Consider the following 18,924-nt stretch of genomic DNA (forward strand, 5'->3'; position numbering starts at 1 on the left):
TATGGAAATCACTGGGTAATTCTATGTTTGTAGGCTTGATTCTGCTTAGCTCTAAGGATGACTTGGGGCTGTTCTGGGTTACTGCGGACAAGTGATAAGGATTTGGTGGGGGGAGTGAGAAAAACACAGTTTTTTTCTTAAGGCAATTACTAGAAGGCTTTTACCCTAACTTGATCCCTATTCTGAAGGAACTTCACTTAAGGTAGTAGATGAGTGCTTCTAATGTTAGATGATTAATCTAGCTTCAGAGGTGTCAACCTTTCAGCCCAGCTCCAAACCATCACAAAACTCCTCAACCAGATTAAAATGTAATTGGGAAATGTCTAACAAAATTAAAATGTCATGCAACATGTTAATTTGTAGTTTTCTAAGTCAATATGGTTTACAGGGGGTCATTCTCTTTGAGCCTGATACCACAGCATCTAGGGGAAATCGCCAAGGATAACCTCTATTTTCTAAAGCTGAATATAGCCAAATCTTGTTTTAGATCCAAGGAATGAAGATTGTTTTTTAGAAATCACAACCACATAATAGTTATAGACAATATCCTTTTTCACACTCCAGAACTTGTTTCAGACTCCCAATTTAAAGTCTTCATTAGGCAGTGAGACACCCTGGACATTCTTCCTGAGAAATCTTCTAGAGAAAGAGTTTTGTCAAATCAAAAAAATAAAATTTTCCCTATTTCTCAGTGAAAGAAAGGAGCAACTAGGGACCTCACCAATTAGTCCAAACCAAATGCATTTGTCCAAAACAGAATGAATATTGAAGAGTCTAGAGAAATTACATATCCCCTGCAAAAGCCTTCCTTGTAGCACCTCTGTTCAAAAAAATTAATTTTTGTTGTAAGCCATTTGTGAAATTATTCTAAAATTCCTGCCACTGATTATCCAAACAATGAGACTGACCTTAGCAAGGGTCTTATAATGAACAATTTCCTATTTTTATATGAGATTAAAAACAGTTTATACTTTTTTTTGGCAGGTAAGAAATTGAAATAATGATTCTTTAGATATTTGCAATTTCAGCACATACTTTAAATGAAATAAATTGTTAGTTCATGAAATCGTATTTCATTTCCAAATTATCAGTGACTTAAAGCAAATTTCAAATCACATTTCTGCATCAGTCTTATATAACAGGCTTATATTTATCCTTAGGATATCCGGAATCAGCATGCATGTCGTGAACGCCGAAGATGTGAGTTGAAGAAACTTCGTCAAACTCTGGAAGCGCTTAATTCCAAGTCAATATTTTTTCAAGATCAAATTAATCATTATGATGCCTACATAAAGACTTGTTTAGACAACTTACCAATAAAGTAAGTTGAGATCAGCTGTGTCATGAAGCCTTTCTTATAGTCATAACCAGGGATTCCTGGGATTTGAATCTTATCTGATTTGGTTTGTAAGTAAACTCTTACTAAGTAGTTAAAAAGTGAAACACCAGCATCCATTGTGTTACCATTTACCATGTGACCTTAAAAGGCTCAAATGGGATTTTGAAATTTTATTCATTTACAATGTCTTTTATTTTGTGTATAAGCTTTGTAAATGGAATAGTTCCTACTCTCCATGAATTAGTACTAATTGAATGAGGATTACTACTTCATGGAGAAGTTATGAGAATGTCTTCTACATTCATCAAGTAAAAGATTACTATCAGAACTGTGTACTTGATACTTTTCTTATGAAGAGATACAACTACTAGATAGCATTTCATGTATAGAACACCTACATGTCAATTAAGTTTGAATTATATTTTGAATATATATTTTTTAAAATTCAGGAGTTGAAAAACATTTTTAACACTTTCCTTCTGTCTTAGAATCTAAACTAAGTATTGGTTCCAAGGTGGAAAAATTATAACCAGGGTTAAGTGATTTGCCCAAAGTCACACAGTTAGGAAGTGTCTGAAGCCAGATTTTAACCCAGGACCTCCTATCTCTAGGTCTGGCTTTCAATCCACTGAACCACCCAGCTGCCCCCATAAATACCTCGTTTTTAAAATTTTTTAATTAAATCCTTGCCTTCTGTCAGAATCAATCATTTCAGGCAAAGGATGGTAAGGGCTAGGCAGTGAGGGTTAAAGGACTTGCCCAGGGTCCCACAGCTGGGACATGCCTGAGGCCTGAGGAGTTGAGAATTTTTAAACAAAAAGTAACATCTTACTAATATTAAAATTAATATATATTTATTGATAATAGGTAGCATTTGTTTTACAAATACCTTTACATTTGTTAACTCACTTGATCTTCATAACAATCCTGTGAGGTAAGTGCTATTATTATCCCCCCTTTTGCAATGGAGGAAATTAAGGCAAATAGAAGGTTAGTGATTTGTCCAGAATCACACAGTTAGCAAGTGATTGAGGCCAAATTTAAATTCAAGGCTTCCTGATTACAAGTCCTAGGTTCTATCCACTGTATCACATAGCTTCCTGTAGGCTTCAGTGAGTAGTGAGAGAGATGCCAAATATAAAAGAAAAAAATATCAATTAAAATATTTTAAAATAGAAGAAAACAGTTCAGAATTAAGGTGAAAGTAGAATAATTTTACTACTTTGTTAAATTTAACATATTATTTAAAATACATGTGTGACAGTAATTCACAATCATCTATAATCTTTCTTGTTCTCAGCATACTGAAATATTGATCATTAAGTTCATAATTTTTAAAGATGTTGGAAATTTCTATCATATTGGAAAAATGATATTTAGGGAATAAATGCATTTAGTGCATTCTATTTCGGGTTAACTCTATTTGGTAGAATGATGAAAGTTCTTCTCTCTTATCAGAACCACAAAGAAGTCCTTTACGTTCTTTAGAAAAGAAAGATCAAGCCCCAAGAAGGCCAAGCCAGTGAAGTACACAGGGCACCAGCTCCACGTAAAGGGGGTCTTGCTGGATATTGAAGGCCTTATCACCAAACAGTAAGTTTTACTTTGCACCTGCAGGGGAGCCAGTTATCCCTTAACTCCTTCCAGAGAGACCAATTAAAAACATCTGCTGTCTCTGAGGAGAGATTTTAGGTGTCCGTAGCTCCTTATAACCAATTAGGATGTAACTTAAGTTTCTCAGCCCAGGATTTTGGTGACTTCCACAAACTGATCCCAGCCTAACTTTTTTTAGCCTGCTTATTTTTACCAAACTGAATTAACAATATACTGGGCTTTCTCATCCCCATTCTATTGCTCTTTTTCTCTTTAGGGATATTCTTTCCGCTTTTCTTTCTGCTAGTCCAAACCTCATGCATCCTTCAAGACCCAGCTCAAATCCCACTTCTGGTCATCTCCCTCTCCTAGAAATTGCCCTCTTCTAAAATTCTGTCTTCCTTGCTATCAGTGATATCAGTATCCTTCAAATGGAACTTATCATATACTGGTTGGTTAGCGTTTCATTTTGTAAACCTTATCTCCCCAGCTAGATGAAAAGCTTCTTTTTCTCTTCTCAAACCCTTACCTTCTATCTTAGATACAATACTAAGTACTGTTTCCAATGCAGAAGAATGGTAAGGGCTAGGCAATGAAGGTTAAATGACTTGCCCAGGGTCACACAGTGAGGAAGTATCTAAAGTCAGATTGAAACCTAGAATGTCTCATCTCCAGGCTTTGTTCTCTATCTCCTTAGCCGCCTGGCTGTCCCTTAGATTAGAAGCTTCTCAAAGATAAAGACTATGTCTTATGCATTTTTGGATCCCCAGAGATACCTTGCATAATTTAAGTTTTGTACTCACTAATATTTGTTGGTTAACTTTACTTCCCTACACAGACTCTCCACTTAAATTCTATTAATTCACTCACTGTTACCTTGAAGAAGTGGCTCATTCTGCTCTTTGACTTCATGGCAATCTCCATACTTAATTTACTGCCAATCTCTGCCTGTTGGGTCTTCATCTGCTTCAAAACTCACTTGCCTCAGGAGGTCTACCATGATTGATTCCCCACTTCCCTCTCTTCCAGGACTCCTTCTCAGTGCTAGATTCACTGGTTTCCCCCCTACCCCTTCATGCGTTCCCCTGTGAGAGCATACTGTTCACTTATAACAAAGCACAACAGGTGAAATTCACTTTATCTCATGCCATTCATGCTGGTCACTTAATCTGTAACATCATATATTATGAATACTTTTCTCTTAAGGTTTAAAAATATCATGTTTCACTTCATCCCTGGCAAAGAAGTGGGGAACTTCGAAATCAAAACACGATCACGAGATTATGAGATAGAAATTGTGAAACTCAATATTCAGGTGAGTCATCCTTTCCTTTGCTAGCTGGGACTAGAGAATGATGTCATTGAAAAAATACTTGGTTTGAAATTGGAGGATCTTGGTCCAAATTGCAGATCTTGATGTCATGTTACTTTGGTCAAATATATTTGTGTGTTGGGTTTAAAAAGCTTTGAGTCTGAAGATCATACAGTTGTCTTGGCACTCAAACTATAGCATAAAAAATTGGGCAATAACAAAAATGATAGTGCCCAAGATTAGTACTTAGAATATATTACATTGTGTAGCCTTCTCTAATATAAGTATTAGCTTTATCTATTTATAATTCATCTGTGAAATCTCTTCATTTGTTTGTAGTCACAACCAAGCTGATAACACTTAGGTAAAATCCTGGTAAACATGAAAAAAATAGAAATCTCTAATACTAATTGGAGGAGGGGGGAACTTAGTATGAGTCATAGTCATGTAATTTCCAAAGATTATGTTCCTAGATAGATTAACTGAATTCAGCAGCAGGCAATTAACTGTCTAGGAGACAGTCTTGTTTTCTTTCAATAAGATCTCAGTAACTTTAATGACACTTTCTTTAAAATCATTAGTGTTGAAATATAAATCAAGTGTGGCATCTTTTAATTTCATGGTTACAGCCAACATCTACAATGATCTTTGAGCTCAAGATTATAAAATCTGTCACGTTTCCATTCTTCTCCCTCTATTTTCCAGGAAGTAATGGGATAAGATACTGAGATCTTTGTTGTGTTTTTTTTTTTTTATTGAGTTTCAAGTCTTTACCTTTACTCTCCTCCAGACACTTCTTAATTCTTCTTCACTCTCTGCCATCAGAATGGTATTATCTGCATATTGGCAACTTTCATTTTGGCTTTTGATTTGTCTAGCTTAGAATTTCTCATGTTGTATTCTGCATTTAAGTTAAATAAGGTGATAACATATAGCCTTGTTTGTATTCATTTTCCAGTCTTAAACCAATTCTGTTTGACTTCACTGTTGCTTCTTGGATGATATTACAGGTATCTCAGGAGACACCTGTAAGATGATCTGATGCTTCCATCACTTTGAGGATTTGCCACATTTTGTTGTGATCCTCACAGTCAAAACCTTTAGTGTAATCAGTGAAACAGAAATACATAGGATTTTTCTCAAACTCATTTGCTTTCCCCATAATCTAGTGAATGTTAGCAATTTAGTCTGTAGTTCCTCTACCTCTTCAAAAACCAGCCTGAAAAAAAATGACAAAATAAAAAAATAAAAAGCCCAACCAGAACATCTGCTAATTCTCTGTTCACATATTTTGAAACCTAATTTACAGAATTTTAAGAATATTAATCTTGCTGGAAAGTGAAATGAGCACAATTCTTTGGTAATTTGAACATTCTTTGGTATTGTCCTTCTTTAAGATTGAGACATAAACTAATGTTATCCAAACCTCTTTTAGGATTTTTTAAAACTCAGCTAGAATTATTTCACCTCCATCAGGTTTATTTTTTTTTTAACCCTTCCTTTCCATCTTAGAATCAATACTATGTTTTGGTTCCAAGGCAGAAGAGTGGTAAGGGCTAAGCAATGGGGGTTACGTGACTTACCCAGGGTCACACAGCTAGGAAATGTGAGGCCAGATTTTAATCTAGGACCTCCCCTCTCTAGGTCTTGCTCTCAATCCACTGAGCCACCCAGCAGCACCAGTCCATCAGGTTTACTGTTAGCAATTCATTTTGTACTCCAAGGCCAAACTTGCCTGCTTTGCAATTATCTTTTGATTTCTACTTTATTATTTCAATCTGCTATAATGAATGTGACTTTTTTTTATAGTTTCTAGAATATGTTTTAAGTCTTTATAGAAATGATCACTTTGGCCTCTTTGGCATCAGTGATTGGAGCAGAGACTCATGTTACTATAATACTGAGTGATTTGTCTTGAATTTGAACAGGTATAATTCTGTCATTTTTGAGATTGTACCCCACTACTGCCTCTCACTCTAATTAATTATGAAGACAACTCTATTTCTCCTAAGAAAAATACACAATAATACATGCAATGATCACCGGAATTAAATTTGTCCCTTCCATTTAGGTTCACTGACACCCAAGAATGTCAGTGTTGAATCTTTCCATCTTCTATATGATGACCACATCCAGATTCCCATGGTTCATAGATCTTAATTTCCGGTTCTTATGCAATATCAGACTTTCCTTTCATCACCAAGCACATTCATGGCTGAGCATCCTTTCAGCTTTGGCCCAGCTACTTCATTAGTACTAGAGCTACTCATAGTTGTACTCCATTCTTCTCCAATAGCATGCTGGATACCTTCTGATCTGAGGGACTTATCTTCTGGTATCATCTCTTTTATCATTTTAATTCTACCCAATGGGTTGTCTTGGCAAAGATACTGGAAGAGTTTGCTATTTCCATCTCTTGTGGATCATCTCTCGTCAGAACTTTTCCCCCATGACCTGTCCATCTTGAGTAACACCCTGCACAGTATGTAGCTCATGGTTTTAGTGAGCTGCACAAGCTTCTCTGCCATGACACTGCCATGACCCATCTATCTGAGGAGTGATTATAGCGTTAAATATAGAAAGTTGTTTACATTAGTACATTCAAAGCTTCTGAAACTAGAAGCATAGCTAAGTAGTTTAGGATTGGAATTTTGTGTGCACAAGAAGTTAATCAAGTAAGATTTAGAATTAAGTTCTTCCCAACTCCATTAGGACAAGCTTCAGCTTTTACAAGTACTTTCATGACTGTATGGTACAGTAGGCATATAGGCACATGATTAGATGTCCTTCTAAAGAGCTAAGGATTCAAAAATTAAAAATGATGAATGACACGTAATCTAAAGTAATCGAGAATGAGCTCCACTAATAAAACAAAGGTGAAAGCCTAGTCAAAAATATATCCAGTCTCTTAATCCTTTGGTTATTATTATTTGCCTTGATTATTTAGCTACATACTTAAGGAAAAAAACTACAGGTGTGTATATCATTTCATACCCATCAAATTGGCAAAAATGATTGAAAGCAATGCTGGTGTCATAATGGAGAGACAGGCACATTCAAACATTGCTGGTGGAATGGTAAACATGAATCATTTTTGTGAAGAGCAGTTTGGGTAGAGTTCATAAAAAGATAAAAATTATTAAACTGGAATTACATTGTTGAAAATATGTCCTGAATATGCGTTTATAAGTAGAAAAGGAAAGTGCTACCTGTTGAAAATTTTTCATAGCAATCTTATATGAATTGACCCCCATTTTCCCCACTAAAAAAAAATCTAGGCATAACCTAAATGATCCAACATTAGAGAAATGGTTAAATAAATTGAGTGGCACATTAATGTAATATAAAATGTGTTTCATAATCCCATTAATTTTGATTTTGGAAGAGAAACTGAGGCTGATAACTTTTGTGCAACTCTGCCTTACTTAAATTCAATTCCTGTACAAGTAAAAATGTCACCCTGTGATGTCATTGATCCTCTTTGAAGACAGGATGAACAATTTTGACAAATGTGAGGAGATATATATAGAGATAGATATACATATACATATATACATATATAAAGAAATTTGAAAAGGCCTTAATGCAACAGTGAAGAAAATCAAGAACTAAACAATAGCATATACTGACTACAAGTATTTGAGGGAAGATAAATAATAATGAAAAGTCAGGGAATCCTGAAAGGAGAATCTAAAGATTGTTAATGCCTTATTCACTGAAATGAACTTAAATGTAAATAACTTATACAAGTTTAGTTGTTTGTATCTATTTCAACATTAAAATGTTAGTAAAACCTTTAACTTTAAAGAAATAATTTCAAGAGAATTCCTTACTGCCATATAAGTCTGTTAATATCATACTGAGCAGATGCACCTGGTTTACCCTTCCACCAAATTCTTTGTGCCTGTTTAGAAAATGTCTAAAATGCCCAGGTTGTGATTTAATCATATTCCTTTTGATTACAGGATTTGCTTCAGATGCAGTATGAAGGAGTAACTGTAATGAAAATATTTGGTAGGGTTAAAATGAATGTAAACCTTCTTATATTCCTGCTAAACAAGAAATTCTATGGAAAATAAAATGCTTGCATATATATTGTGGACTCTGCATCCAATGGATTGGGAAATGCATTTGGTCAGGATCTATGTTTTCAAATGTGATTTCAGTCACTGCTCATGGAAATATGTTTGACTTTTTTCAAAGACCAAAACTGTTCAGAAGAATGTACCCATGTGCCTTTTTGATGATCTGATATTACAATAGAATGCTATATGATATGAATTAATGTAAAATCAAACTGTGGTATATGGATTCTGATTTGAAATCTCCTGTTTCACAGCATTTTCAAATACTATGTTTCATTTTTAAAGTAGAAATAAAGAAATGTCTTAGGCTATTTTTCTTATGAGGATTTTAAAAAATGTTTCATTTGAATAACAGAATTCTTCATAGATTTTTGTTAATCTGTGGAGAAATGAAAGCCTAATTATTTGCAAGGGATCGCTTAGATACACTTGGTACCAAACCCTGTCTTCTGGAAGGTGTCAATTATAAAATGAACTTTTGTGCAATTCAAATAAAGTTTTTATAGGTAATTACAATAACATTTTCCGTATAAAAATATATTTTATGTGATATCAACCTACTAAATAAAAGTGCACAACTGCCTGGTGGTAAAAAAACTTTCTACTCAAAGCCTTTAATTTAAGCAGCAAAGAAGCAATGTGGATAGTAATCAGTAGGGGAATTTTTTCTTCCCTTTTTTGAACATTTAGACTGTGTCTCTCAGTTTCTTCCTTTTTTTGTAATGCAATAAAATTAATATCTAAATGATCTTAAATACATGCCGGAGAGATTGTGTTATATAAAATAAATATTACTTAATTATATCGCTTGCTTGTAAATTCATTTTTAACAACGTTCTGACTAGTACAAGAAAAAGATTTTTCTTAGGGAAACTTACTCAGAAAAGAATAGACAACAAGTTATATGAGTCAGCTAGGTGGCTCAGGAGATAGAGCGTCAGGCCTAGAGATGGGAGGTCCTGAATTCAAATTTGACTTCCAATGCTTCCTACTATATGATCCTGAGCAAGTCACTTAACTCCATTTGCCCTCACTCTTAAGCACTCTTCTGCCTTGAAAACTGACACTTGTATTAGTTCTAAGAGGGAAAGTAAAGGCTAAAAAAAGAAAATACATTATAGCCAAATCTTGGTTATCTCCTTTTGGTTTATTTGCAGGAAATTTTAGTTCTTAGCCTGATTTCTGTTGATAGCTTATATGCTTCTGAATGACCTCTTTTCTCTTCATGGTATTATTGTGTTTTATAAGATTTGAAACTAATTTTTAATGTGTATAGAGGGAGTTTTTGCATGCCAGCACTGCATCCATGAACATAAATAAAAGGGTGTGGGTAAACTCCACCTGTCTCAACTTCCCTGAATGCAGCAGGTGAGGAGGTGGACTGAGAATCCTGCAGTGAATCAGACATAGAGTAGGAAAGAGACTTTAAATCTATCCTTATCTGCTTTCTCTATTTCAAGTGATTAGTAATAAACTTTATGGAAAATGAGAACTTGGGGATATTAATTTTAATCTAGCGGAATGGCAACCACTATTGGAAATAGAATACTTAATTTACTTTTGAGAAAGCCTTTGATTATAGAATAGGGAGTAGGTGACTTTTGCAAAGGTGCACCTGCTTGCTCCATCTGCTTTCATGTGCAGGACACACCCTTCTTGAGACAGATAAGCTGCTGCCTCCATTTCTGTGCCAGCTGCTTCCCTTGCAAACCTGCCACACGGATTGGTAAGAACCTCTCCCCATGTGCCCCCCCACACACCTTTTTAGCTTAGATAAGGGTGGAATATTGGAGAAAGGAGCCCAAAGCCATGAAGTTTGCATGGACTTGCCTATGATGTAGCTGTATCAAAATCCAAATGAGTCCCAAGTGGCTCTGGAATCCAACAGGAACTCCTAATCCTTCCCAGCCCCCTAGCTCCGCTGGGAAAGGGGGACAAGGAAGAGAGCTCTTAACTAAAACTCAAGGCTTTTCCTGCCCTCCCTTCAAATGAATCTAAAGACCAGTCATTATGGGAAATAAACAGATTAAAACCAGTAAAGTGCCCGAGGTTTCTCCATTACATAAGTTACTATGTAATTGGAATGACCAAGGGTTTCCTAAGGAGACTTGGATGACAAGAAGGAAGCTAAAAAACTTTGCAAAGCCTGGATGGATAAGATGGTCAGAGTATGGTTCCTTTGATTCTGAGATCTTAAAAGATTTTAAAATGGCCATTAGTGACAAAGATTATAAGTACCAGATCCTGTGGGCATATAAATCAGCCACACCCAGTCCCTCAGTGTCCTCCATGGAGGAGGCCAGACCATTCTGGCTTAACTCCTTTAGTCGTTCCTCCTAAATCCTTGATTAGATCTGGCAAGAAAAACACTCTATCATTCTCCCACCTGGACTGGGAGGAAATTTCTCCTCCTACTCCTTAGGGCTCTCCCCCTGTCAGACACCACTCATCCCCCACTCCTCCAATCTCCTTTCCTACCTCTCTACCACCTCTCTACCCTCACTTTCCATCTGACTCTCAATCCTACTACCCTGACCCCAGAGAGTTAATTTGTCCTCACTACTCAGTCCCCGCCCACCTTCCCTATTACTACCTGAATCATTCTTCTCCTCCCTCTATTGGCCATTCCTTTCCCCACCCTCCTTCCCCTGACCAACCACATTCATCCTACTATGTCTCCCCCTATCCTCCCCAGCCCTGCTCTGGCTCAGTCTATCCTAGCTCTTCCCTCCTTCTCCTCCTTCCTCTCCTCCCAGCCCCCAACCTCAATCTCCACCCCATCCCCAGTCCCACCCCTACTCCTCTCCACCCTCAGCCCCACCCCCTTCTCTCCACACCAACCCAGCCACACTCTCAATCCTTTTGCCCTGCCTCCCCACCCCCTAACCAACTCCACCCTCTCTGCTCACCCACTCCTCCCCTTTCCCCTACCCACTCCACTACAACCCAAACAACACGGACTACAACCCACTACATTGTAACCCAGTCCACAAGCCAAGCAGAAGTTATCACAGACAATTCAAATGGAGGTCTATTCCCTCTAAGGGATGATTCCACTTATAATAAGCAGGAGAGCTTGGTGACCATTGACCATCATACATCTTTCTCTCCACAAGACATTGAGAGCTTTAAGGAAAAGCCCCCTCCTTTTAAGATGATCCCATTGTAGTCACAACTAATTTTTTAAAACATTTACCCCTCTTATAACTCCACGATCCTGCTAACAGGAACCCCTACTACAAAGTATATCACAGGTGCAGAGACCATTAATGAAGTGCTTTCTGCTCTCCAACTATCTGAAACTCCAGCTGTACTTCATTGCTCTGCCCCTACAGGTAGAACCACCAGGCAGATACTGCAGTAAAGCTTGTTGCCTTAGAAGGACCTGAATTTAAATTTTAACTTTGACAACTAGCAACAATTCAAATTTATCTCTCTTTTATAATGAATAGGAAGTAGGAAAATGGAAACAAACATTTAAAGCAAAACAGATCAATGGGGTATGGGGGAAACTTCTACTGCTAGAAGTTTTTATCACCAAATATGCTTATCTGTTCATAATAATGGTCACTTTGGCACTCGGGGTATTGTTAAATAGGTATAGATAGCTGCTGGTATAACCACCATAGCCTCTAAAGTGTATGCAACCTGTCCCATTCAACATGCTTTTCATAACATAGCTTTTGGTGGGCATTCTCTGGCTTGAACATCTTTTGAGCATTTAAAAATTGACTTTATTATCCATGCCTAAAGCTGGACATTATACATTTTGTCTGGCCACAATAGCTTTTGTTGCTAAGGTGATCTTAAAGAAGATCGTTCTTTCTTTTTGCCTGCCAGCACAAATTGATTCAGACAAGGGAAATAATTTTGCTAATTCTATTTTGTCTTGGATTTATTCTTGTTTGGGGATCACTCCCCGATTCTATACACCCTATCACTACAAGAGCTCATTCCATGTAGAGAGAATGAATACAGATCTTTAAAATATGTCCACTGAAACTTACTTGAGATGGCCTGAGGTTCTCCCCTCCAGGGGAGATCTACACATCTCACCATTTGAGATTCTTTTGGGGCATTCCCCCCATAGAGACCAAATCTTTTTCTCCTGCATACACATCATTACTAAGGGGGGACATTTCTATTTCCCCTTATATTCAGAAGTTACAGGTCAAATTGTGAGACCTTGAAGGAATTTGGCCTACCTGGGAAGGTCCATTTCAAGTGCTGTTAATTACTCTAAAAACTATTGAAATTGGAGAAAATAACTCTTGGATTCATTACTCACATGGGTACCTTGTATTGACACTGAGTGACATATATTGTACTTGCTGATTGTTTTAAGATTTAATTTTGTTTTTAAGTTCACATATTAATCTATCACATTCTATTATACTATGTCACTTTCAGTTACTGTGTTTTGGCTGTTAGCTATATGTTCTGTTACATTGTCTTTATTTGTACCCTCCCCCCCCCACCTCCTATGACTGGACTGGGGATAATGCCATTATAAAAGTCCATAGACAAGTTGGACATACTCTTTTCCTTGGGAAAGCCATTGGTTCTTATGGATGCTGGGTAGACTCTATAAAACTGGTTACAACCTGTATCATTAACCTTTGGAGAATTTTAGGAGCTAAAAATCTCAATTGGTTTTAGTGGGTCTTCAGAAGTGATTTTCATATATCTAGGATCACCACCAACTCTGACTGATTCACCTACCTTTGACTTGTGTGTAACAAGAGGTAAGGGACCATTTAGTAGTAAGTACATGTGCCAAGTTCTGGGTCCAGCCCCACTCGTGGCTTCCAGGGTTCTTGGCAGGTGAAGGAATGGCTAGGTGAAAATAAAAAATGGAAGGCAGCTATGCATATGTGTTAGCCAGGGAAAAGCTTTGCATCTGGTGGCTATTCTGTCATGCCCAGACTTAGTGTTTATTTTTATGCCCATTTTATTGGCAAACAGATACATTACCTAACATACATGTTCAAGTAAAGATAATTGGAAAAGTGATACATTAACTTTTAACAAATACTTGATTAACATTCTGAGATCATTCTATATTCTTGTATTATAACTTGATTTTTGACAGGATGAATAAAGGTTCCACACAAGATAAATGATTTTGCCACAGTTGGAGTCACTTTCTCACTAACCTGTGAAGAGTTCAGGCTTACAAAAATCAAGGAAAATTTAGGCTTATAAACAATCAAGGAAAAATTTACTTATTACTTTTAACAAAAAGAAATAATCAGAAATTCTAAGGACAGTCCAATAATAATAACATTTGAGGTTGAGAGATCAGAGAGGCATTGAGAACACAATTCAAATTAATTATTAAACTGATCATTTCTCAGAGTGTATAAGGAATTTCTGGTTAGTGAAATTGAGTCACTGAGGTATGGTGAAGCTTGGAGTACCTGTACATTTTGTATGTGCTTAAATGGTTGATATATATATTGGCTTAGGAGAATAAGTTTCTATGCAGGGGGAGTAGGGACATTCTAGTTTTGGTTTGTGGTTAGCTTGCTGGGAATGATGTACCAGAGCAAAAGTTAACTCATGATAGTCTTTTTGGGTTTGGATTTTGGATTGTGATCTTTTGGTGATATCTTAGGGAAATAGAATACAAGTATTTTGCTCTTATATTATTCTTTCTGAGGCTAGGGAGGCAATAACAATCATGTCAATTCCATTAGTAAGAGATGTTAATGAGAGAAGTCATGTGAGGGGGCTGAGTGGGGCAAGTCCATCCTGCCAAAGAGCCATTTTGTGACCTCTTGGTTACCACAAGTGACTTTGTCAAGGTATTGTGGCCTGATGGCTCCCAGCATACATGGGTGCACTATTGTATTCCACACCTCCACATGAGACATCAGAAGTGATTTTCACTATTGTATTCCTCGCCTCCACATTGCAATAGATGGGGCATATAAATACTTGCCTTTTACAGCTGTTACATAGGAGTGAGGATTTCCCTAAGGACTTTGGTTACCCCATTATGTGTTATAATCTCATCCAGGAGAGGAGAGGCTGTCCCAAGGGGCTTCATTACCCCTGAACAGGCTTTTTTTTTTTTTGGTAACTTCAGCTTACTGTACCTTTCCACCATAATGATCTAGATTCTTGGTGACATTTTAGACCCCCAAGGTCTTCATCAGTAGGACAGAGGTTTTTCTGGAATTATGTTTTTTTTATCTTGAAGGATAAGTTCACAATATCTATTAGCCCTAATATCTATGCATACCCAAAAGCTTAAGACTATGGAAACCTGCCATTGATTGTTACGTATTACAGAACTTTTACTAATAATTATGTCTGATTTCAGAAGAAAGGATCACAAAAGAGCCACTGCACAGTGCCAGGAAGCACAAGGTCAAATAGGTCAATAATCCCTATGGGATTGATGATAATCTGCACTGTCAAAGAACTTGTTTTGGAGGTTTGGGGAATCAGCTGTTTGACAATTTCAAACACAGGACTCCCTCTGCCAGATATCCGACAAGTACTAGAGTTTGGCTTTCATTTTGGATCCACTATCCTTGAGAGTGGAGGTAAAATCAGACCAGGGAATCATACTTCCTTTTTACCTCAGAACCTAATCCCTTCTCTCTTATAGTTTGGCAATTTTTCTGTAGTCCTGGTTGCTGATGGGTAAAGTGCTACACTGCTGCAATTGTCATATAGGCCTGTGGGACATAAATCACTTTAATTTGGCCTTGCTGGTGATTCAAAGGTTTATTTTTTTTTGTTTATTCAGAATTTTATACCTGTAAGATTTTTTTAACCAGAATTTAATTTTTGCTCTTTTATTTGAGATTTTTTTGGGGGGTGGTTTTCTTTTGACGATTGATATACCTCATAACCCAGCCATGTATCCCAGGGTAATGCTGGTATTGGTCAATACCCTCCTCAGGGGGGGATTGTGTAATTATCCTAAAATCCAAGGTTTAAAATATTTTGGAGAAATTTCAGGAAAGAAACTCACTAACACCCTGAGTCAAGAAAGCAGATCATTTTGGAGAAGGTGCCATAAGGATGCCTGCAGAAACCACACACTGCATCAAAAGATCCAGAATGAACTTTGGGATATAATGAACTGAACTGAAGGGGGTTGAATGTATTTATTCTGAATGTAAACTCTTATGCCAAAGGGGACTGTACCCAACTGACTTTTTGTCAGTTCATCTCTTGTGAAAGGGAATTGTTATTCTCTTTGTCTATTTCAAGTTAACAGTTGTAAAAGGGAACCCTTTATTCTCTTTGTTTATTTTGAGTTAACACTTGGTTACTTAGTACCTCACCAGTCTGTGAACTGTGTGAATCAGACTTTCTTTTAATATCCCTACTTAGTACCTTACCAGTCACTAAGTAAAAGTGTTCACAAGTAATTTGCTAAAGTGGCTAACAACTCAATCAGTCAGGAAATTGTGAATCCTTTAGATAAGAGTTTACACCTCCAGAGGATGAGAAGTGGATCCCTCAAGACACTGACCCCCCCCCCCCCCCAGACAGTGCTAGACAATTTGAAAGCTGTGTTTGGCCCCTGTGAAGAGGGGAAGGGACAAGAAATCACTCTAAACTTCCTGAGTTTCTGGGGCTAGAAGTCAGCTTAAGGAGTCATCTTCAGCTCAAACTGCCTCTTGGAGGGAACTTGGGTGAATGAATAGCTGGCCTTCCTTTCCTGACTTATGGAAATAGATTAATTCCGGTCGAGGTTTAACAAGTTGTGCCAGGCTGAGTCGAGCATCAGAGCAATATTTAGTGTGATAGGCTAAATATCTTCTCTACCATCTTTTGGTATATCTCAATTTTTACTCTCTCCACCTATTTTGTAAATAAAAACTATTGAAAGTCATTTTGACTTCAGCTATATTTTAAATCTTCAACCACCATATTATTTATAATTTTCATATATTTTAGTCAAACCCTTAATTTTAATTCTTTACACTATCAATCATTTTTTCTTCCTCTTTTCTTTCCCTCTTATCCCCAAATTGTAATTTTCCCTTTGTAAAGTGCAATATAATAATATAAATTAGTTATGTGAAATGAGTCATTGGGGAGACTAGGCATGTAAATCTGGAAGATTTCAACATGCTCATCTCCTAATAGAATCGCGGGGGGCGGAGGGGAAGGATTGGGTAGAGGGAGTTTCATCCCATCCCCCTCCTGTATTGCCAACCTGGTTCATCCCATTTTTTGTATGCCAGTGCTGTGTCCATGAACATAAATAAAAGGGTGTGGGTGGACCGCACCAGTCTCGAGTTCCCCAAGTGCAGCAAGTGAGGAGGCAGACTGAGAATCCTGCAGGGATGGGCTACACATGGTCAGGCTTAGAGCAGGAAAGAGACTTTAAATCTATGCTAATCTGCTTTCTCTATTTCAAGTGATTAGTAATAAACTTTATGGAAAATAAGAACTTGGAGATATTAATTTTAATCTAACAAATGTCAACCTAAACCAAACCTAATTGAAATAGTAAATTTTCTGGAGGGTAGGGGAATAACAGTGCAGTCCAAGTTCAAATTCATTTGCAAGATTGTCCTGTACTTGTTGCATCACCTAGGTGATACAGTGAAGAGAATGCTGGACCTGGAGTGAGGAAGAGACATGAGTTCAAATCTAGCCTTAGACACTTACTAGTTATGTCACCCTGAGCACATCACTTAACCACTGTCTGTCTCTGTTTCCTCATCTGTAAAATGGGAATAATAATAGCATTATCTCATAGAGTTATTGTAAGGATAAAATGAAATAACATTTGTAAAGTGCTTTTCAAATCTAAAAGTTTTATATAGATGCTATTATCAGTTATCCCTGTTTCCAAGAGGATAATTAAAGAGAGTGGTAGAATTTCTTTCAGATTTCCTGTTCCATAAAAATCTTATCTAGGCTTTAATTTAGTAATAAAAGTACAAGAATTTCATTGGCATTCAATGTGATTACAATATGTAGTCACTAAAATAATTGTTGCTTATAAACATTCACACAGAGTACAACTCCTCAGAAATTTAATGTCAAACCACTTAGGAAAATCTCAAATTCTAAAAAAATTTAGCAAGAGAACTATAGATTAAATATCACAACTGGAACAAGGAAATGATCAAACTAAGAAAACATAAGATCTGTTTGATTACAATTTACAAAATCACAGCAACCTTCCCTTCCCCCTTCCCCAAAAGGGAGGGCTTAAGTAATTGAAAAGCTGTTAGGTGGTATATAGTGAATGGAGTCAAGAAGACCTAAATTCAAATCCAATCTCAGATAATTGCCTTTGTCACCCCGGACAAGTCAGTCAAACCTGTTGGTCTCAGTTTCCTCATCTGAAAATGAGATAGAGGAGGAAATGGCAAACCACTCCAGTATCTTTGCCAAGAAAACCCAAATGGGGTCCCAAAGAGTCTGTGTAATTAGAAAATCTTGTACCATTGAACTACATCTCCCAGCATCCCTACCTTGCATGCTTTCATATTGTATATAGTTGGATGTTTTGCCCATCGTCTCTCTTTTCTCCCATATGTGCAGTCTGGGAAAGCCCCTCTTTACTGTAGGTCTTTTTCTTCCCTCTACTTCAAGTGATTATTAAGAAATCTTATAAAAATATAATACTTGGAGTATTGGCTATTAATTTTAATCTTACAATATTGGCATACACTTCAGGATATGAATTCTCAGAGTTTCCTCTACTCAGCCCTGCATTTTTCTTCCCCGGGCAGCAGCAGCCACCCCCACTGCCTCAAGCTGCTGCTGGCGCCCACAGCCCGCCCGCCCCCATGTGGACTCCTCTGCAGCTGCCACTGCCCTAGCAGCTGTTTCCGGCCCAAGCTGTTTCTGCTGATCCTACTCCTCAGTGTATGCTGGTGAGTTTTAAATTCCCTCCCCAGCCCCAGCCCATCATGGGGAAGGAGTCCCTTTCCCTTACCTGAACTGCATAAATTGGAAACGAAACACCAAACAGCTCTTTCAAATTTAAAACAGGCTATCCTCTTTGCCCCTGCTCTTGGCATCTCAAATTATGATAAACCATTTACCTTATATGTCCATGAACAGACAGGGGTACCTTCAGGTGTTCTAACTCAACTTTTGGGACCTGCTCAATACCCAGTAGCTGATTATTCAGCCCAACTGGACCCAGTAGCTTCAGGAGCACCACCATGCCTTAGAGGAGTACCTGCCACAGATTTATTAGTAACCAAATCTGCTGATCTAGTAGTAGGATGCCCTCTGACCATAATGTGCCCACACAAAGTCGAGGCACTGTTATTAAGACATATGACACAGGCATTTACTGATCAAAGGATTACAAGATATGAGATAATCCTATTGAATAATAAATATATCACATTAAAATGCCATGGAGCTCATAATCCTGCAACCTTTCTCCCCAATTTGCCCACTTCCTGAGAGCCTTTACACTGAAATAGTAAATATGCTACTTATAAATATTATCTGGCTTAACTGTTAGGTAAGGTATGATGTTTAGGGCCAGTAAACTGGTTTAGGGAAGGGTAGCTAAGCTCGGGGCCTGAAAGAGCCAGACCCTGAGCTAATAAACACAAATAAAATATATAAACACTGGAAAGGTTGGATTT

General features: G+C 37.4%; 1 protein-coding gene across 9 annotated transcripts in view; it reads left to right on the top strand.

Moving 5' to 3' along the window:
- LOC100010026 (ras GTPase-activating-like protein IQGAP2) overlaps nt 1-18,924 on the top strand; it is a 270,208-nt gene that overhangs the window by 240,049 nt on the left and 11,235 nt on the right. For 7 of the 9 annotated variants that reach the window (XR_008917924.1, XR_008917922.1, XR_008917923.1 and 4 more), the window contains 3 exons: nt 1,161-1,321; nt 2,798-2,932; nt 4,139-4,247. Coding sequence is in view for 5 of the 9 variants with exons in the window: in XM_056824762.1 (XP_056680740.1) it covers nt 1,161-1,321; nt 2,798-2,932; nt 4,139-4,247 (405 nt within the window). In the remaining 4 variants the exon portion in view is untranslated. Of the gene's footprint in view, nt 1-1,160; nt 1,322-2,797; nt 2,933-4,138; nt 4,248-8,209; nt 9,134-18,051; nt 18,193-18,924 lie in introns of those variants that run through there. The other 2 variants (XR_008917925.1, XM_056824763.1) reach the window with 2 other exon arrangements.

This window comes from Monodelphis domestica, chromosome 3 (genome assembly GCF_027887165.1).
Source record: "Monodelphis domestica isolate mMonDom1 chromosome 3, mMonDom1.pri, whole genome shotgun sequence".
Taxonomy (NCBI): Eukaryota; Metazoa; Chordata; class Mammalia; order Didelphimorphia; family Didelphidae; genus Monodelphis; species Monodelphis domestica.